This window comes from Acipenser ruthenus, chromosome 4 (assembly GCF_902713425.1).
Source record: "Acipenser ruthenus chromosome 4, fAciRut3.2 maternal haplotype, whole genome shotgun sequence".
In the NCBI taxonomy this organism is placed as follows: Eukaryota; Metazoa; Chordata; class Actinopteri; order Acipenseriformes; family Acipenseridae; genus Acipenser; species Acipenser ruthenus.
The window spans coordinates 36,552,953-36,576,209 of NC_081192.1; the positions used below are offsets into that span (position 1 = coordinate 36,552,953).

The 23,257-nt window shown below is 36.9% G+C and overlaps 1 protein-coding gene across 1 annotated transcript in view; it reads right to left on the reverse strand.

Annotated features, from left to right (window-relative positions):
* Positions 1-23,257, reverse strand: part of LOC117400477 (zinc finger protein 407-like) — a 302,138-nt gene that overhangs the window by 245,551 nt on the left and 33,330 nt on the right. Inside the window, exon 3 of the mRNA XM_034000516.3 lies at positions 17,836-17,950. Within this exon, the coding sequence (XP_033856407.3) occupies positions 17,836-17,950 (115 nt within the window). The remainder of the gene's footprint in view (positions 1-17,835; positions 17,951-23,257) is intronic.

Consider the following 23,257-nt stretch of genomic DNA (forward strand, 5'->3'; position numbering starts at 1 on the left):
GCTTCAACAAAATGACCGTCAACGGACAATGACTGTGTCTGAGGTGGATTTTTCTCATGTACGGTTGCCTAGTATCTGAAGATATGGTATTCAGGGAGATGTAGTTTAGTGGAAATTTTAGGGGCGTCAGACACATTTAGGGGTGGTGTTCGTCTCCCCCTGACGTTGCTACTGCCTTATATGAAAAGTAAACTTGCAAACATTATAGACTTGTATGGACTTTTAGCTGAATTTACATCTATGATGTTGATTACTGTTTTTATGAACTGTAAGCTAAATTCCAATTCCCAGTCCCCCAATTTAAACATTTTACAAACTATTGATTGACTGAATACAAAAAATATGTCAACCTATATTTTAACAAATAATTTATCAATAGAAATGGTTTACATAAGTATAACACAGAAAAAAACCAAAAACACTATTTTTTGCAAATTGTATAGGTCAAAGTTGAGTTCAAACTGAACTACTTCCCCATAGATGGTTGTTATATACCTTCAGTTTCAAGTAAACACCACAAACAGTTTTTGAGATGTAATGCTAACCAATGCATCAATCAGATATTGTTCTTTTGACTGCTCCACTGAAAGACTTTCTTGTATTTTGTTATAAATATTAACTGTACTATAAAGAAACAAATATATTGTACATTAGTGTTTTTGATAGGTTTTTTACTTTCTCCAATTCAAAATGGCTGATAAATCTCAAGCTTCTTACTGAACTTGCACTAAAATATTAATTATCTCTGAATTTTCCCTATTTTGGAAAATGCATCTTTGTGTCTTGTGAGTTACTGCAAACTGAATTCAAACACACACAAGCTAAATAGAAAATGGAGGTACAGTTGCCATAAGACTTGGATTTTACTCCTCCTTTGGGAAAATAAAACACAGGGATGGTGCGACAGCAACCAAGGACATGGGAAACATTATTCATATCATATTATTTCATCATAGTTAAAGATATAAAAAAGTGCATTGGAGCATCATCAATTTTACAGTACAGTAGTTTCTGAAAACCAGACTGTGTCATGGAAACTGAATAGTTTCATTTATTTCAAATTGCAAATCTGTAAACATGTATATTATGTTGTTTTTAGGTTGATACTGTACAGATGGAACTTAGGAACTACATTTCCAGGAATCTCCTAGCGTAGTTTTAATTCAATATATCATAATCCACTGTTTTATGACCTTCAACACTTACACAAAGCAGTGTACCACACATGACACTTTAAGAAGAAGATTACTGACGTTTGAATAGTTGTCAATAAATACTTTTCGTGAAAGTAATGGGACGCTGCTGACTACAATACACACATTTAATAAAATGATTTAACTCCAAACCTTTTTTGAATGTCAAAACTGTGTTCACTACATTAGTAGACATCACAGGAGTATGTGAATAACTTGTTTCTGAAATAATTCTGGACTTAACCAGATGCTGCAAGAAATAATACGCCTCGCCACATTGGGCATTTTTGTATGCATAAACAGTTCTAAGTCAATCTAGTTCAAGTCACGAGTTGTAACTGTTAGAACATCCTTTCAATTATGATGATCGTGACGAATGATTGCTTTTTTTCTTTTTTTAAATAACTCTTGCCATCAGCATACAAAAGCATCTGAGTTCGACTGCATCGAGTTGAAACCAGATGCCATTCTTCCCAATATCAAATTTCCCCAGCAAACTTACCATGAAATAATCTATACCTACAGGAAGTCAATTAAAATGTGCCAGGAGAGATTAAGGGCTCTGTGACAGCTTTCACTGGGTTGCACATAATACAGCCACAGCATCAGTGTACCATTAAAAACTACCATGAATATTTAAGAATCTAACAGCTAACTATTCTACAGAAGTTTTCAAAATACCATAATGTTTCTATTTGTCAGAGTGAGTTCTCTCTAGCATCAATTAAATCATGAGCTGTCATCTTGATTGCTTTCTTTGTTGAGGGACAGAACATTTCCATCTAAGGATCAGCTCAGCTTTATCTCACCATAAGACAATTCATAATTCGGAGCAGCAGAATGAATGCACAAATTACATTCTTCAACCTTTTACTCCCACTAAATCTTTCCTTTTTTCCACTTTGCTGAGCCTGAATATTTTATTGCTCCATCAAATATGCATCCCATTAATTAAGTTAAATTACTTCTGACTGCCAAATATTCTCTGTCGATGACTGTCAACAGAAAATACATGGCTGTGAACTTCTAATGACACAGCCTCACTTAAACATGAGTTACAGCCTTCAAGCCTGTATCTACAGGCAAATTATCAGTCTCTTCTTCAAAACGGGGTCTGAAATTAAATGCTGGTTTCTTTTTCTTAAGCTTTTAACAAGTACACAATAGATGACACATGTACTTGACAAAGCAAGTACTGCAATTTTAATTATATACCTTTTCTTCATCTTTTAATTGCTGTTGTTAATCAGTCATTAACTTCTTCCCCTAAGTGTAAGATTCCTAAATCTCCCACAAAACATTTCAGCTCAATAAATTCCATCGTTCTTCATCCCTAACATGTAATTTCATCTATTTTTAAAACTGTCATTTTTCCAAACAGGGTATTTTTAATTTGTTCTTTGAGGCTGACAGTAACTGGTTTTTAATCATAACTTGCATACAATTATCACTCTCAAATCTATCAAGACTAAAATAATTCAGGAAGACTTAAAGGGCTCGTTAGGAATAATTGTGCTTACTGAAACATTAACATTACTTTGGACTGATTCAAAACAATGCTGATTAAGTCACAGCTTTTGTTTTTGCTGCAAGTGTGTTTAAAGCAGTGGGCAAAAGTACCCAGTCACACAAGAAAGGATTACCTCCCTATAGTATATATATATATATAGTATATATATATATATATATATATATATATATATATATATATATATATATATATATATATATATATATATATGACCATTATGGCCGCAGGGCCCTTTCAGCTACAGCAACTAAAGACACCTGCATTAGATCTAAATCAGTAAGGGCAAAAAAACCAACAAACAAACAATGAACAAACAACAAACACAACCCTTTCAGGCCTATGGATTTCTACCGAGAGTAATAGTGCCATCTCAGAAGAGTCCAGAAACAAAAAGTAGCCTTTCTTAATCTGCAAAGAAATGTGCAAAAGATCATTTAAGGTCAGTAGTTTAGAAATGTTTATGATACTAACAGCTGGTTTTCTTTTCAGGTTTGAATATGCTTCAATTGCCGTTATCCCCTTATTTCTTATTTTTACCACAACGACACCAAAACAGGTTTTTAAAGTTGCCCCTAAAACAGAAAGAAATTAATCCATTAATTATGTGTTAAACCTTTGAGATAGACAGAGCAGCTCCACTTGTTACAACTTTCCAAAAAAAAAAAAAAACTTCTGCCTACCCGCATTCCGTTTCCTGGCAGCCAGCTTCCACTGTAGACATTTAAACTGAGGTGAGGAAGAGTTTTCATTGAAAGAACACTGGGTAACCTGTACAGTATTAGCAAATTACGTGCAGATTTAGGTTTCGGAAAGTTGGTAGCTTTTATCCATACATGTAATACAGCGACTAGGGTTGCCACCTGTCTGGGTTTGACCCGGACAGTCCGGGAACTGGCACCTGTGTCCGGGTGGCAGGAATTAACATGCCCGGACACCCTAATGTCCGGTTTTAAGTTAAATGCATAAGAAACACCAACCTTTCTTTAATAGTTTATTTGACATACTGTAAAACAGGACATTTTGGAGTGGAAGTTATTTTGGCTTCCTTGGCGGTTTGGATTGGATCGCCAATAAGACTTCCACCAATCAGAGTGTGGCATACAGTGTGTGATCCCGCCCTCTGACAGACTGGTGGTATGCAGCAGAAGCGCTGGACAAGGGAAAGAATGTGTCAGCTATCAAAGTGAATATGAGAACGGCAGCGAGTGAAGAAGCCAATTTGCTTGAATAAATTAAAAGCAGACCAGACATTTCCATCAATGGATTTAGGAAATCTGGAATTTATGATGCGATCAAAAACTCCTAGGCAGTGTAAACTGCACCTGCTACTGTGATACCTGTAGGACTGTTCTTTTTTAGTGTCTTAATCGTGTCTTAATAGTTAAAATAAATGAGTTCTGCACCGTATAAAACAGCTGATTTTTGCCAGCGCTTGCTAGTCTATTAACCAGTTTTAAATTTGAGGCATTTAAGTTTCAGCTTTACTTTTAAAGTTCACACGTGGCAATACTGTCCTACAATTACTAAATGGATCATTCCACTGTGTTATTTTAGTGAGCTATAGCTAAGTTTTAAAACTGAGAGTTAGCAAATGCCTATCATTAAAGTGTACTGCAGTTAGTAATCCTTTCCAATTACTGATCTTAAATTGAAGGGCCATATAAGAATGATAAATATTGTAACTCATTTTTAGAAGGCCTTCTTTGTTGTTCTCCAAGTTGCTGCAGTGACATTGTAGATGCTATAACTAGTTATGTAAATGCGATTCTGTTTTAGCAGACACATTTCATTAAGTAAACATGTATTTGGTATTTGAATGTTTTTTAAATTAAAAGTAGAAATACAAAACTGACATTTTTCTTTGTGAACGTGCTTGTGAAAGTGATAAATGCCAATTCAAAAACCGTCAAAATCTACCAAGGTAACAGATTTGCTCATTTAATACCAGACAGAATTTCCTGTTGTACGGTACATAGTTGCTTAACACGAGAACCGCCGCGGTTATACTCATACCTAAGCCAGCAGTCATTATGACGGTTACATTTTAAACAAGATCAATATTAAAATGAAAGACAAACTATCGGATACAACTCAAAAGTTTTATTCAAGCATGACATATCAAACATCTGCACAGCCGAAATGCCGTATTTAAATGAACAATTAAACATAAAAGTGTATATTTTCTAACATACCACATATAAAGCACTACTTCAAAAAATGAAAAACTATAATAAAATAAACATTTCAAAAGATACTAGTGTGTAAACAGGTATATATGTACACACAAAACTGTAAAAAATGTAATCATTTTTTAATTTAAAATGGAAGTAAAGTTTTCTCTTGTATGTGCCGGTGAAGCACTGAATCCAGACTGAACTGCAGCAGCCTGCTGCTTTGCAGTTGTTTTCTGATCAAAATGTTTCTCCTACTGATATTTTCCCCAGTGCATTCCTTGTACAAAACTAAGGAACTGATGGCTGCCAGGTCCAGTAGAGATAACAGGCTTGTATATTTAACATGTATTGTAAAAGGCAGGCCTAATGACTGCTTTGGCGGTTCTAGGTGGGCGGGATTATAACTTCCTTATTTTCGTGATCCTGCCTTTCAAACGCTGTCAGCGTATTTAATACATGTATTTAGGAAAAGTCATAAATGGACAACCACATAACTTTCAGACACGCAGAGTAATTTCAATTTGAAAACCTCAAACTGTCAAAATGACTGCTGTGGAGGTTCTAGTGTTAAAGGATTTTCACTATTTTATTAGAATCCCGCACATTGCATTTTGCAAAATCTCACTTTATTGTTTAAAAGAAATAAAACAGAAGAGCCAATGTTTCGGTCGTCAGAGCATAATCATCTTGGAAATGTCAACCCAGTTGAAAAGAGAGCACATTTGTCACCAATTTGCAATCAATCAGTTCAATTGAATAATCTTCAACCGGTCATCAATCTAAGAGCCATCGAATTTCATACTATTAAATAGAATTACACCTGTTAGAGGGCATCTCTAGACCATGAGTCGTAACATTATGCTCCAGGGTATGTGTGTTATCATGAGAAGTCACCACTTCTTGTGCCTCACAATGCACCCAAGGCGTGGTGATATCTCATGATATTATTACTTAAATATTTAATTCTCAGAATCTTAGCATGCATGACACAGTATAGGACCACATGTAATAAGAAAGGTTTCTATCACCTACTTGCATAGCATTTTGTGTGCATCTCTACACCCAACACTACACTATTTTTAAATCACAAGCTAACAAGTTTAAAATCACCAGTCCCTTCAACTAAACTCATTTGAATTAAATTAATCAATAGAACCCGAAGAAGAGGGCTTTATTGTCTGGTAAGGCCCGCCTCATGTCGTTAAATGTCCCGAGCCGAAGGCGAGGGCAGGCTTTTAACATAACGAGAAAGGCCTTACCATACGAAAAGCCCTCTTTTGAGGGTTTTACTGCTATTAGAAAATGGATACATTAAAAAGAATGACAGTTACAGTTTTTCTATTCGATTTTTTCATGATTTTATGCAGCACTAGTTTTTGTTGCTAATGAATACAAACGTTTTCCTCATTATCCTGTCTGTGATGCGGTTTGCTCAGAATTCCATCTGAGGTCTCGTAGCCTTCACTCGGGCTTCATCCCAGCAGTAGACGCTTCATGGGTATTTCCAATTGCCAAATAATGAAAAAATCTACTTACATTAAGCTGTTCTTCAGTTCAGGTACCTCGTACAGAAAAGCAAACATGGTTTGTGAACTGTTTCTAAAACATGTTAAGATTAAAAGTACAGCAAACTTTAAGTTATCGTAAAGGCTGGTTCATACTTCAGACTCATCATTTCTGGTCGGTCGAGGGTCTCTGACCCTGTGCAACATGTCGGAATTACATCATCCACACTCTTGCGACGAGTGTCTTTTTTGAAAAGTTGTACAGCCTTTTCTCATGCGTCTGCGACCTGAAATCGCATCGGGATCGGATAATGTTGAAAAATGTCAACATTTGCTGCATGGTCAGAGTGAAGCTTTACAGCTTTTATAGCTGTATGTGCCTGACGTATCGCATTCATCTACGACATAAGTATGAACCAAACCTTAGGTCCTAACGAAATAAATGCAAGAAAGTTTTAGTAATTAAAATATCTAGCTATCTGCAGTATGTGTTAATTGTACGGTTTGTTGGTAACTTGTTCACAGTATGTGTTCATAAAGTAAAAATACACATTTTTGGGCGGATTGAATTGGAACAGTGATTAAACATAGTTTGAAAGATGACAATCAAGGTCCTTTACCAGAGATTTAAGCCTGTGTATTGGCCAATCAGGTTAAAGGAAATCTCCGATTCAACTCCTAGTTTTTTTTAGTTTTTTTTTTAAAAAGAGAATAGCGGTGTTGGAACGGGTAAGGATAAAAAGTTAATTATTGGCCCCGGTAGCTACAATCATACAAACATCAATAAATGTGAAGGATATTATCACTGTTTTATATATATATATATATATATATATATATATATATATATATATATATATATATATATATATATATATATATATATATATTATTATTTTTTTTAAACTTTCAGACTCCTCTGGGAGCCCTCTGAGTCCGTGGGCCCCTGTGCAGTTGCACCGGCTGCACCTGCTATTCCTCCTCCACAGCCTGGCTTCAGCGCAGGGAGCTGTCCTCACAGGCTCAAATCTACAGCTATGGCCAAAGTTTGGCATCACCCTATAGAACAAACTAATTTTGCTTCATAAAGTTGAATGAAACCTTCTGAATAATGTTACGTTAACATATTGAATTGCATACCACTTTGTAGGTTTCTATAGTACTTAACGAAAAACTGAATTGTAAAATGTGACATTTAAAAATCTAACATGAAATACTGTACTATTAATGGCTTCTGGCAGACTTTTGTGATTTAATTTTGTAGTTTCTTTGATTACAGGATGTTAAATAAAATATCTAAATTATGTTCAGATAGATTTATTTATTTTTAATTTTTTTTTTAATTATGTCTTGATTCTAAAATTCCAGGTGATGCAACATTTTTGGCCAAAGCTGTAGGCTGCTGTTTGTTATTATTAAGTTAAACGGTGTTGCTTCTTTCTGTGGTCAATAATTATGTATGAATCCTACACTTTGGCCAGCACATATGAAAAACTTTGATAAAGGGCTCCAGGTGCGCAGATTTAATACAACACAAGTGCTGCCATAAACAAAGCTAAAAATAAAAGTTTGCCACACAAGGCAAGCGTTAGCCTCATTAAAAGAAACATCCTGCTCCAGGAACCTACTACACTACAAAATGGGGATGTGGAAATAGGCATCTTTGAGATTTGTTTTCTCACCAAATACACTAATAACAATTACTTAACATATACAAACTGTAACTTTAGCCAAATTATGTTGCTTGATCCCTGGGAAGGAGCGACTCAAACCGCTGGCTTCACACGGGCACAAGGCCGCTGTGGGACGTAACAAACAGGCTGTAGTGCACAAATACTAAATATAATATTAGTAAAATTAATACAACGATTATTCTCAATATCACATATATTTTGGTAAAACACAATAAATTGGAATATTAGGCAGAAAAATATCTGAACCAGGCTCTCCTGTTTCAGGTCAGTCTTGAAAGGAAAAATGGCATTGAGGTCTATGAGCGCAATAAATTTATGTCCTCGGGAGCGGGCCATGACTGCGTCACAGGCTCGTTGAGCAGCTTTGATATAAATTATTCAGGTTTCCGGGTCTTTAGGAGGTAAATACCCATGCGGTAATGGTTACATTCAAACCTGGATCCCCTACAAACTGTGACCGACAGTCATGTAAATTGTATAATGATTAAATTCATCAAGTTTCAAGCTGAATCTTTCAAACATGTTTTACTTTAGTAAAAACAGGCTAGCATGTTGGCTTGCTGCTATCATAGCATATCCTAAAACAGATTTAAATGCTACAGAGTAGAGGGATAAATCTGCTAAAAATTGTTAAATTAGAATTAATCCCACATTCCAGACCAAAACTGCCCCCCCTTGGGTGTCACACACTTGTTAATAGTCTTCTTTTATGTACAATCTCTCATTGTAACAGAAACTATTTTATCAGCATGTAAGTTTAAGTGGACCCTCTTTTACTTGCTGTCCTTGGGGGACACAGAAATTGCCATAAAAGGCTTTGAGTTATTGGAGTGTCAGGCAATTGTCTATAATGGATGCAGTGAGACAAGCCCACATCATGAGTTATCAGCATCTGAGTTACTGAAGCAGAAATGAACAAAGGTCCACTTTTTTCATATTTAAAACTGCTTAAAAAAAAAAAAAAAAGAGTAATTGACTGCTACATTAATGTGTCCATATCGTATTTAAAAATCCTTTTTTTAAAACGTATTGGCTTGAAGGCATTACATTCAAACTGAAGATGAATGAGGCGACAAATCTCACACACAAACTTAACATGTTCTCAACACCCAGCTGACATTGATACTTTTATTAGTCAACAAGAAAATGTACACACGTCCAAGAAATAAAATAAAATAAAATAAAATAAAATAAAATCTAGCTGAGATCAGAGAGCACAGAAACCCAGAATAAATACGTGTGTCTGAGCGTGACACACACCTGGCAAATGTCATTTTCTGCGAGTATAAACCCGACACATGTTTAAAACACAACCATTTTTCACATAGTCCATTATTGTCAATTTTTTCAGGTCGGTCCAGATTCTGGCACAAAGGGACGAGGACCGGGGACAAAGAACCCGAATGGGGTGGCAGGGGCGACTGGAGTGCAGGCCAGTGACCCAGTGGCTGTAGCTCCAGGCAGAGGTGCGACACCTGGAGCGGTCTCTTTACCTCCAATCCCCAGCTTCACAGTCTCATCAGAGCGTCTGTAGAAAGCCCCTCCCTTATAGCAATGTTGCTAGTAGACAGCAACGCAAGGAGAGAGAGTAGCTTCCACAGCAGCAGGCTTTTAGGGAGCTTATCCCACTACACAGTGTCAGGTTTTACTCACCACCATATTTTTTCGTTGCCAGTAAGATTTAGATGAGATTTGCCCAGAGCCATGTCAAATTTGGTTTTCTTGGATGTGTTTACATTGTTTTGTTGACTAATAAAAGTCTTTCACATCGATATCGGCTGGGTGTTGAAAACAGGACAGCATGTTGAGTTTATGACGTTTTTTGCTCAAGCTAATCTGGATTGACAGAGAGATTTTATTTATTTATTCATTTATTTTTTGCATGGACCAAAGTGTAAATATAGCTACTATCCATGTTTTGTTCAGAGTAAAAAACTTCATGAGAGCACATGCTTTCTGGGCTTCACCTTGTCCTTTCATTGTTGACCCTTAATCAACTAAACAAGATATCTCTTTTAGCAGCCCAGGTTGTATTTGCTGCTTTGTGGAATGTGTGGTCCTCACTACACCAACCAGGGGTTTCCCCTACTGAAGCAGTTGAAAAAAAGTGTTCATTAAAATTGAATACCTCCTGTATGTTCTTCCATCCAAGTCATTCAACAACTAACATTTAGAAGGTTTTTTTGAAACCAGGCATCACACAGTTGGATTTTCATTCACTTCAACTCTCATAATGCTGAGGTTCAAGCTAATTATTGGTTTATGGTTAAAAATGAACTGTAATCCAGCAATGTCTTATCAACTTGTCTAAACATTAAATAAAAACATTCAGATGTAGAAAATCTTAAAAACAACATATAAACTCTAAAGAAGTTGTTAAACATTGAATAATATGCTGGACGTATAACTGGTCACGTTACAAATTTCACCAAACACATATTTTTTTATTTATTCATTTTAGTAATTTATCATCATATACAGCATTCTGGCGTGTATCCGACTGCTGTGGTACCAGAGGAAGGGAGAATATTATAAAAAGGAAGGGATTTGGCTGGTTTTATTCTCGGCCGATCTAGCGCTTCAGTGGCGCACTCATGTGTTCATTATTTATTTATTTCTTTCTTTCTTAGCAGACGTCCTTATCCAGGGTGTTCATGCTGTAGTAGGCGTGGTATGGTATCCAGCCCATATGGTAAGAAAGTTAATGACAAGCATTTTTTTTGACATTTGTTATATATATTTAATAAAATGTCATCTCTAAACCTAGGAACGAAGCCAAGTTTGGAAGTATTTTGACGAACCGGATGAGAAATTACTGTGGATGGCGCTACTGATGGCAGTAAAAAGCAAACATTCATAATAAAACAGAACGCTCCAGATGGCGACTAACATTTATTTAGCCCTTATATCCCTGTGAATATGTATAATAGGATTTTAACGAGGATTTTCCGTTTGTGGCACCGATCCCTGAACAGTAGACTTAATATAACAACGTATTGGAATCTGTGTATTTTATAGATTCTGTAACATATGTAAGCTGTGTTTATTATTATTATTTGTTTTGTTCTTTGTAAATAATAATATGTTTAAAAAAAAGAAAAGAAAAAGCTTCAGTTTAGTTTATTTTATTCACTTTGTGCCCACAGTGCCATCACAGGTACATCTCAATAGCGCAGTACAAATACAAAGAGAAACATTTACCAAGATAAAAATAATAATACAAAGACCAAATTTCCATTGGGCTTATTTTATTTTCTTCAGATTCTAAAGATTTTTTAGGATTACTATGCAGGACAGCCACTATAAGATAGTTACCTTTATTAAAAATGTGCAAAAATGAATCTACGGGTTAATCAACTATCATGTTAAAGCATTATTTGCTTATTTAGGGTTTCTTTCCTTAGAAAATAAAATATTAACCAGGGCTGTCAGTATACATCAGAATGTAATATAAATAGTGTGTGTGTGTGTGTGTGTAGATATGGTTTAAACGCTCATAAAAATGTACCAATAGCACATCCCTACTTCCTGCCAATACAAGTAATAGAACAAATTATTTGACTGACTTAATAGTCCCCTCTATTATCACACAATGGAATGTGTGTGACAATTCATGTTGATGTGTTGCAGTGTTACAACACACGCCATTGTAGGTTTTCTTTATCGACACCAGAACTAGACTCCTCAAGCTTTTTTGTAAAGGCTACAGCAGTACTACAGTGTGTTAACAGGAAAGACTCGTCAAAGCATTTCTCAAATGTTATAACTACATTTCTTTTTAGAATTGTGGTGGTGTTCTACTAAACCAAACAAGACAATACATAACAAACAGGTTACATAAAAAACTTCTCCATCACCAACTGCAAAAGGCACTTTTATAAACGCAGTATCAGTTTATTGAATACAAATGACATCACGTAAGAATGGCACTCATTATTTCTTAATGCCTCTAGCACATGTGTACTTTAAAAACACCCTTGTGATATAAATGATCTATTCCACAAAGAATATATGATATCCATATATAACAGGGTTATGATGATAGAAAAAAGTGAGCCTAATTGTGTTTAATAGGAATTCTCTCTCATTTTAAATATTTACAGGAATTAGGGTTCTTAAATGAATTATGCAAAAAGCCTCCACAAGTTTCCTTGCTGGTTAGAAAGTACATATTTAATACCAATCCCTGCTGTCTGGAATTATGTAACACTTGCATTTCTAAATATTTTCTAGCTTTATGAAAATTGCTCATTTTTGCCACTTAAGTTTATTTGCTTTAAGACTTTGATTTGGATAAATTGAGCTCTTAAGTGTTCTGTGCTTTATAAAACTCTGCGTGTTGTACACTTTCCTACAAATAAATGGCTTCTATCATTAGAGGTTTAAATAATGCAATGTATTTCATGCTCAGCCTGAAGCTGGATTCCAGTGAAGTTGCTAATGCACGTAATGATTAAGTGTAACTCAAATACTAACTGTGTTGTTGAAAACCTGACAGGCAATAATTTGGTCTATTATATTCTGTCATTTAATTGCCTACTACGGACATTCTTTGACACATTATGAAGCAGTGATTTACAATTATTCAGTCTGCAAAGATCAGAAAGTGACATTATAATCATCCACATAGGGATCCCTCCTTATATGCAACAACTATTAGTAAAAATAAAAATAGTTTTACAGGAGTTTGAACTTCCTGCTATTGAAGATTATAATATATATAACAATACACTGGGTGGGTAAACAATACGAGATCAGTACAAAGATGGTTTAATTAAGCTAACTCCATAGTTCTTCATCTTGAGCTAAATTATACAGCATAATCAAAAAAGTATTATTTGATAAAGTTTTCAGTTAATGCTTTAATGTGGAAATCACACAGTATAAATTTTAAAAGTTATTAAATGCAAAAAATGAATCACTTGTCAGTAGTTTATTTCTAAACATTAAAAGTGCTTGTAGTGTTTTCATTTTTTTTTTTTTATCAGAGTGCTCCCTCGCTATAAGGCTCTTGGTTATAACGTGCCTCGGATATAACGCTCCTACAACATGTCCCCCCAATTCCCTATACTAGCGATTCATGCAATATTTCTACAGTAAATACAGTACCGGTGTTGTTCAAACTGTAAACAACTTCTCAGTCTAACTTCCATTTCTGTCTCTCCCTTTTGATACAGTATCTGAACTGAAGAAAAGCTGTGCTGGCACTTTATAACACAGACATCTTATTCAGCATTCATTTTATAACGAAATAAATATTAGGCCTATTACGTGGTTATCTTTCCTAATGTATTTACTTTTTTGCTGCAGCTTTCTCCGGGAGACGAGACGCTTCAGCCCTGCTCCGGCAGCCCAACCTGAGGCGAGCCCACTCTCTCTTCCCCTCTCCTGACCCGCTCTCCTTCTCACTCTTGGTTTGCTTGTCTGTCGCTTCGAACTGAACTCCTGACCGCCGTTTAGCCAGGCTATTCATAGTTTAAAAACTCCTAATTAAAATGATCCACGAGTGGTAATGTTACCTTTTTTTTCACAAAAAATATAGCGTTGATTACATGGTTTGCTTCACTATACGTGCATTATAGAGATGGGAGTTATTTTATTTTGTATTTTAGTCAGATGTGTGTTGTTATGTGTCCCGTGGCGCCCCCCACCCTCTCCCCCGTTTATAACGCTCTTAGGTTATAACGTTCATATTGTGTGTCCCCCGAGACCCGTGTTATAGAGAGGGGGCACTGTGTATCTGGTACCATACCAGGTCAAAGAAAGCACTCACTTTCCATGCTTTAACTGAAGTTCAAACTGAAAAAGGGCTATCTTCAAGAAAAAAAAAAGCATGAGGGAAGCTAACAGGTGCAGACCATAATAAAGAAAATATTATATATTTCCTTTAATAATAAAATGAAATCGGGACATGAAAACAGTTAAATTGAACAATGATAAGGAAAGCAATGAAAATTGTACTGAAGCTTTCAACGGGTTGGAAATTGATTTTTAAAACCTTAGGGACTACACCATTCAGCACAATTTTTGAGTCTGAACTTTCCCCCTTTCAATAGCGTTTATTATGCACTGGTTTCCAATCAAAAAAAATTTTGTGCGTTAGTTTTTCCTTTTTTTGTTAATATTTCCATCTGGATCTACTCTTTTCTTAGCAGACTTTTCTCCTTTTGAATTTGAGAATAATGACAGAATCTTCATACATTACGCATGCCGCCCCTTTGCATCTTTGTATGAAAAAGAAGCTGAAAGTAATCCTGTTTATAAAATAAAACATTTTCATATAGGTACAATTTCCACGTCAGGGCTTGAAATCACGCCTAAAATAGGCTATTCAGTGATTGCAATGTGTGTGAATTGACAGTACTAGACCGGAATAGACAAACATTAATAAAAATGTAAGAATTTTTTAATCAAAAAGTGTACACTGCCACTCTCCCATGCTTTGCACGCTTTCAGAATATGTTGGTAATTCTGGACGGTCCCTAGGAAAGTCAAGTTTTAATCTTTTTTAAAAGTCTGCTTTCATTTTTACTGCTCGAATTACTGTACATAGTGGTGCTCACTGTAAAGTGTAATCAAAGTTAAAAAAAAAAAAAAGAAAAATTGTGTTTGCCCCAGTAAGATTTCCAAGTAATCAGACCAGTGGACCAGCAGAAAGAAAAATTTAAGTTTCAAACATTTATTTATGTATTTATTTTAATATACAGTTCTAACTTGTGTTGGATGAACTAACATTATGCAAGTTAACTAGCTACTGATGTCAGTAATTTTTTTAATTGCTAATTCAGTTGTGCCACACATTTAAAGTAATACCAAACAAGAATAGTTGGTCTTTCTTCAGTGAAGGCGCTAGTTCATTAAAATCCAAATACAAGACCGTGCACACATCAAATCCTGCTCCAGGATCATATTTATTGAGACATAAAACACAAAAGGAAAACTAAGTTGCTTATTTGAGGTTATGCAATATGAAAACAGTTTTTTTCACTTCAAAGTAAAAAGAATGTTCATTAAAAGAAAAAAAATTGTGCAAATTGTGTACTGGAGCAAAAGCCCTTTTTGTGCCAAAATTATTATTATTTTGTTTCAATATTGAACATAAAAAAGGTTAAACTTGCTGTTGAGTGATGTTTCATTAATCCGAATAATCAAAGCAATAAAATCGATAGATTAATTGTCAAGATTAAGAACTGTTTCGTGAAGCACTAATGTACTTGTGACAGGGTAGCTCTAGTGATGAAGTCAGACCAGAAAGGAATACACAGACAGACAGTAGTGGTGAGTGAATCTGAGACGCTGTTGCGCTCAGTGTTTTAATAACACACAGAAAAAAAAAAGGTTGAACAAAACAGAAAACAGGACACGGCACTTGTGGCCAAAATAAATAGACAAACAAAACGAACAGACACTAACAAACAGGGACGAACACTAAACAAACACGTACCATGCTGGTCCTCCAGCACCACATAGCAATTGCTTCTTAATCTTTCTCTCCTCACTCTCTCCCGTTCCTTCACCCTGAACACACAATCCCGAGTGATTCAATAACCAATTAATTATTCACTTGAATCCCAGCACGTGAACTAAATCTGTGCAACCCTGTGCTCACATATTCTTAAATACTTTAAATGCACGTGAAGTGAAGTGCAATCCCCGTGCCTAAATACAATTATACATTTTAAATAACTCGTGCTACACACACCCATTTATATCCCGTGCAGCCATATCTATACACCAACATTAACACACGCAACATACAACATAAAACACAAAAATACACACAGGGGCGGGGCACATTGACGCAGTACTGTATACGGTTTTCTATAGGAAACTATAGTGTTTTTGGTCAGTACCATAGAATTGTACTGTTCAGCTATTACAGGCATTTTGGAATGCTGAAAGTAAACTGTTACAAAACTTTATAAACACATAAGCACATGCCCCCAACTTACCTAAGAAGGTTAGTCTCTAATATGAAGAAAATATTTGCACTTGAAGCAATTAAAAAAAAAAAAAAAGGTCACTTATGAAACTGGCTAGTTATGCCGACACCATCTGCTTTGTTGTACTTGCTTTGAAGTAACTGGTAAATGAATCAGCTCATTACAGACATCTATGTTATACACCACAAGGTGTTTTTTTTATGTGTAAAATGCCATACTATTAGAAACCCCTGAAAACGGGTTGCAAACATTATAAATGCATTGATTGAAGGTTAACACCTGACCTCCTGGCAAATAAAACAAATTGCCAAAGTCTTTGTTTAAAAAGCAACAATTATGTTGAAAATATAAGTTTGCCTGCAGCAATCTGTAGCTAATTCGCACTGGGTGGGACAATTATAAATACAACTTGGAGCACTTCTTCATATGCTGCATTTTTCACAATCACTTTTGGTACAGTGTGCCAGACAATAAACACTGTAAAAATGAGTACATAATGTAATGCTTTATCCTGCATTTAGGGTATGATCTGTTTACGTTCGTCTTCAGCTTTTTTTCTAGCCATAGTAAATTTATTTTCCTAGAAAGAGTAATTCACTACAAACATAAAAAATGCCAGACAGCATTCTCGTAAACTGCTCTAAAAATCGCATACAAGACATGGTATTTGTGACAGACATTAATAAGTTAATGTTGCTGAAAGATCAGTTCACCCGTCAAAGTATATTTTAAGCAGGTAATATTTATGGTAATTAAAGTTAATGAAGAAATGCAGCATAAACTGCTTATGTTGAGGAACTAATAGGTCCACTGAGCATTCTGTACCTTATTGAGCCATCGATGATAATGAATTGACATTGTCAATGTAGTTTTTATGAACTAATTTAACATGCTCATCATTAAAACCCATGTGATTCCACAATGTTTCAACACATACTGTTCCTTAAACTGCCTTGTCCAACTATCAATATTCAGTACCTACCTGGACAAGAGATTAAACTGAAACCCGGTCAAACACCATCAATAAATTAAGCAGACATGTGCAATATTTTTAATTTTGTGGCTCAATATTTATAGCCCTTTTTAGCGTTGGTCAATATTCTGCTTTGTATTTTGTAGGTATTATTTACCGTTTTATTGAATGTTACAGAAGGCCAGTATTGTCTTGGTGATGCATTAATTATTTTCATAAATAATTTATACAAAACACTAATAATTGTTACAGATCCCTTGTAATATAATTAGTTTCACAGACAACACTAATATTATAAACCTGTAGTGACATCCAGACAGTATTAAAAATAATTTATTTTTTTTTTACAGTATGTGTAGCGCCAACATCACTTCCACTGAAAAACACTTCAATTATAGATTTCTGGATGATGTTTATATCACACTGTGCCATGCAAACAGATGTCATCACCTAATCTTAACAGTAGAAGTGTAAACAGTTTATAAAATGCAATTCGGGTAAAGGCTAAATTATATATGTTTGATGTCTTTATGTGAAATGTATAGTTCTCCATGGCAACATGAATGTTCATCCTATAATTTAGTCAATTTACAGATTACAGGTTCAGATTGACCTAGGAGCATGTAAAATTGCTCATCTTTAGTGCAGAATTAGGAGTGGGAGAGGAATGTCATAACTGTGTTTAAAAAATTTACCATAACAATAGAATAGAAATAAGCAAGTATAGTTTGAGCTCTTGGATTCTGAGAACCAGATCTGAACCATTTCTACCTTATTAGTTCCATTTCTTGTCATGTACTGGGATAAAGTCAGTGTACCTACCCACAGACATGGCACTTGTATTCCCTCATTCCAAGGTGTCTCTTGACATGGTTACGAGCATCCCCCAACTGGGCAGTAGCAAATTTGCAGAGTTTACACTTAAACGGCTTTGATCCTAAAAGAAAAACAAGAAGAAAAAACATTTTATAAAAAACTCTAGGAAAAGAAACTAAACACAATGCCATTTCTGCAATATATTAATAGCTGGATAACAGTTGTTTTTTTTTAATGAAATAACCTCTTTGAACACATCTACTGTCACAAGATTTTAAAAGCCATATTTTTTTAGCATACAAATTCAGGAATTGCCGTACACTATTAAGGGAAAAGATTTGATTATGTACATTGCACATCTCTGAAATCAAATCATGTACATCAATAGTAAATCTTGTATATAATGCATTTGTATTGAAAAAAAAGGTGCATTGCTAAGTATGAACATTATAAATAAAGTAAGAGTTGATTTATGAGGGATGTGTTGTTAAAGTTATTGTTCAGAAACACTTCTTAGGGGGTTGTTCACAGTATTTTTTCCTTTGTTATATATATATATATATATATATATATATATATATATATATATATATATATATATCTCCGTTTATCAACCCGATTTAAAAGGTCATACAGAATACAAAATATTTAAATCAATTCTGTGAATTTAGTAGCCGCTCAATCACTATAACACTTATCACTTTAATTGGGTGTTGGGGAGGATTATGCTTAATTATTGCCATTAATAAATCAATTGATACAATGAATGAGCATATGGTTTTACTCATCATTTACCAAGAAGTACAATGCCCTTGCAGAATCATTAACAGTCTATGGACACTGATGAACAAACTTGATGTGCTTGATGTATGCATTCTAAACTTCAGTGTCCCTGCTCTATTTCAATAGCAAACCAAGTTGTGGTATCTTTAACCAATAAGCAATAATACAGCTAATTTTATTTTACAGTTTAAAAAAATATAAGAAATATGACCTAAATTATTATTATTAAGATGTATTGATCTTAAGAAAAGGTCAACCTAGTCTGGTTCAAAGGTTATTCTCAAAATAGTATCTTCACATTCACTGCAATATTTATTTCCGGAGTACTGGTACTTTGCTGAACAGATTGAGGACATTGTGTAGATTACTAATACGAACAAACATGGTTCATTTAGTGCAAGCACAAGTAAAACGACACATATAATTGTAATGCTCCAACGAAGATTGAATGGCCACCTTTACTAACCATATTCAGAAATGGTATTTCACAGTTCAGTGGCAATGAAGCCAGATCTCTTAATTGTGCCATTTCGATCGTGAGGTGTAGGTGTAAAGTATAGTTAGCACATAGATGGCTATATCCAGTCTGCTGTATGTGTTTAAATGCCAAAAGGAGGAAGACATTACATCTAATAGCCATCACATCTTATCAGTCAAATTAAGAAACTCCATTCCACTTAAGTGAGTTCAGTAAAAGTGAATCGACCATTAATACAATGTCATGTTAAATTAATACTGTCACCTAAACTGGAGTTTTTCATTTTTTACGTTGGAACTGAGACTGCGATTTCTTTTGTATTTTCCATGACTTTCCTGGGTTTTCTTTGCTTTTTGACATGTGGTACTCATCATCCCCACATATTTGTTATTTATTCTTGTGTGAACAGATTTTTCTTTTTTGTTAAAAGATTTGTTGCGAGGTTTAAACAAGCCTGAGGAAAACAGCAGAGCATTGAGTGCAATGGTGAGTGAAGACAATTACTCTGGATATATGTGATTATTTAGATGATTTTGGGATGTGCCCTCATGCATACTAAATACTATGCTGAAACTACCCAATTCCACATTTTACAATCAATACAGAATTGCATGGGCCTGATTCAGGAACGTACCACAGACAGTGTGCAATACTACTACATTTTACCCACTTGAGCAAGGCTGAAAGGTCTTCAAAATCACTCCTAAAAACATTTAGGAGTTTAAATCTCACATCAGTATATGTGAGGTTTGCAATACGGTAGACAATGAATACTCATCCTGTGTAAAGCTAACTCCCTACCTGCATAACACTGTTTTGAAGTCACTGTTTATATAAAATTAAATGACCCCCTTTCAGATATTAAAATGGATCTTTTGTTGTTAATTAGGACCACAAGCAGGATGATTCATCTCTTTTTCTCTGTCTCTCCCCCCTCTCCCTGCTCCTCCTACCCCCACTGTCACCTCTCGCCGTAACCTCCGCTCTCTCTCCCCCTCTGTCCTTGCCTCCACTGCTCTCTCTCACCTCCCTCCTATCGACTCCTTTTCACAACTCTCCGTAGACTCTGCTACCTCCACCCTCTTCTCCTCACTCACCTCCTCCCTCGACTCCCTCTGTCCCCTCACCTCCCGACCCGCTCGCCCCTCCCCTCCCCATCCCTGGCTCTCCTCTGTGCTCCGCTCGGCAAGAATCACACTGCGATCTGCTGAAAAGAAATGGAAGAGAACCAAACTCCCTGCTGCCCTAGACCTTTACCGCACTCTTCTCTCCTCCTTCTCCTCTACTCTCTCCTCTGCTAAATGTGCTTATTTCCAATCTGTAATCCAAGCCTCCACTAACAACCCACGTAAACTATTCTCTACCTTCTCCTCCCTCCTAAACCCTCCCCCCCCTCCTCCTCCCTCCTCTATCTCCCCTGACGACTTTGCCTCCTTCTTCTCTTCTAAAATCTCAGATATCCGCAAACTCTTTAACACCTCTCCCTCCCCCGCACCCCCTCCTGCTCCAACCCCTACACCCACTACATCCCCTACTAACTCGCCCTCCCTCTCCACCTTCTTGCCCCTCTCAGACTCTGACCTCTCCTCCCTGCTCCAGGGTCACAAACCCACCACGTGTGCCTTGGACCCCCTCCCCACTCACCTCTTTCAAGCTGCTGCTCCTGCTCTACTCCCCTTCATCTCCTCCCTCCTCAACACCTCTCTACTTTCTGGCATCTTCCCCTCTGCCTTCAAAAAAGCCTCTATCACTCCCCTCCTCAAAAAACCTACCCTCGACCCCACCTCCCTCCAGAGCTACCGTCCTGTCTCCCTCCTACCCTTCCTCTCCAAAACCCTCGAGCGGACTGTACACCGCCAGCTCTCTGCTTTCCTGTCCAACCACTCTCTGCTTGACCCTCTCCAATCTGGCTTCCGCTCTGCTCACTCCACTGAAACCGCCCTTCTCTCTGTCACCAACTCACTTAAGTGTGCCCGAGCTGCCTCTCTCTCCTCTGTCCTAATTCTCCTCGACCTCTCTGCTGCCTTTGACACTGTTGATCACTCTATTCTACTATCATCTCTTGCTGACCTGGGGATCTCTGGCACTGCTCTGGCCTGGTTCTCCTCCTACCTCTCCAACCGCACTTACCAGGTAACCTGGCGTGGAGCAACCTCCACACCTCACCCTCTCTTGACTGGAGTCCCCCAAGGGTCAGTCTTGGGTCCTCTCCTGTTCTCTCTCTACACCCGCTCCCTGGGCCCCCTCATCGCATCCTATGGTTTCTCATACCATTTCTATGCTGATGATGCTCAGATTTTCCTCTCCTTCCCCACCTCTGACTCCACCATCTCCTCCCGTATCTCTACCTGTCTGTCTGCTATTTCCTCCTGGATGCACTCGCATCACCTCAAACTCAACCTCTCTAAATCTGACCTCCTTTTCTTTCCCTCCTCCTCCCCCTCCTCTGATCTCTCTATCTCTGTTCCTCTGGAATCTACCACACTCTCTCCCTCTTCCTCAGCTAAAAACCTTGGAGTCACCCTGGACCCCTGCCTCTCTTATTCCCAGCACATCTCCACTCTGGCACGCACTTGCAGATTCTTCCTGAGCAACATCCGAAGAATCCGACCCTTCCTCACCAACTATGCTACCCAGCTCCTGGTCCAGGCCCTGGTACTCTCCCGCCTAGACTACTGCAACTCCCTCCTGGCTGGCCTCCCTGCGTCCGCCACCCGTCCGCTCCAGCTCATCCAGAACTCTGCTGCTCGCCTGGTGTTCTCTCTACCTCGCTTCGCCCACGCTACTCCACTACTCCGCTCGCTCCACTGGCTCCCGATCACCGCTCGCATCCAGTTCAAGACTCTTGTACTAGCCTACAGATGCCTTGATCAGACTGCACCCAGCTACCTCCAGACCCTCATCTCTCCCTACACCCCCACTCGACCTCTCCGCTCCGCCTGCACTAGAAGACTGGCTCTACCTCCGCTACGCTCCCCTGCCTCCCGAGCCCGCTCCTTCTCCACCCTTGCTCCGCAGTGGTGGAACGACCTTCCTACAGATGTCAGGACTGCCCAGTCCCTGACCACATTCCGGCGCCTCCTTAAGACTCACCTCTTCAAACAGCACCTGTAGAACTCCTCTGTTGTATCCTGGGACACTATCACCCTTCATTTAAATATGCTTTATTTTGCTCTTATCTGCCCCCTATTTTACTGCATTTAATCCTGTACCTCAGAATATTGTAATCTCCCAAGTGTTTAATCTGTAGTATTTTGTACTTAATCATATCCTGATGTAACTTTCACTATTATCTGCTGTATTATTGAATTGTGGTTTGTCACACTTGAGAATTATTGTATTTCTTGTTCTTATTGTATGACTTATATTGTAACACTTGAATGTATTTGTATTTGCTTGCGATTGTAAGTCGCCCTGGATAAGGGCGTCTGCTAAGAAATAAATAATAATAATAATAATAATAATGATTGGTAGGGATTCAGTCATTCAAATGATAAAGCAAAACAATTAATTCCTTTAAAAACATGAGTGCTATTTACCAAGCAAATGAGTCTCTAACTGAAAAAGATTAGGCATTGCTTCTGACAGAATGTAATTAAATAATATTTCTCCTAAATTAGCTGCTGAAAAAAAATTGGTTGCTGTTTCTGTAGCTTGAGTTTTACCAATTTTTTTTTTTTTTTTTTTTTTTTTTTTTTTTTTTAAATAATGCCAGTAATGCATAATCTTTATATGCTTGAGATGAACCAATCCAATCCAAAGAATGCCAAGATTTGTGAAGGAGAGAGGAAGTTGGAGCCACAGTGTTCCTGAACTACATCTATATTTTACCAAGCATTAGCATGCATCAAACACATTCATGGTGTGCACAGTTTAAGAAGCTAGGAAGACAGAGCTCTGGTGGCCTATTGGTAATAAATTTGTTAAGAAGCTGAGATTAATCAGTATCCAGGGAGGGAGTCAGATGGCGGATTACTATGTGAAATCCACAAGAGAAACGTTGCAGAGTAAAGGCTGTAAAGTTTATTGCCAGAATGTTTGGAGGGCTTAGTTCTATTCCAATTTAATTTTTTACAACAGAAGTCAGATTTGTTTCTGCACAAACCAAGCAGATGTGAGACCTTTTCCAAGTTGACAAACTGATCTCTAAAGTAATACCCACCTTCC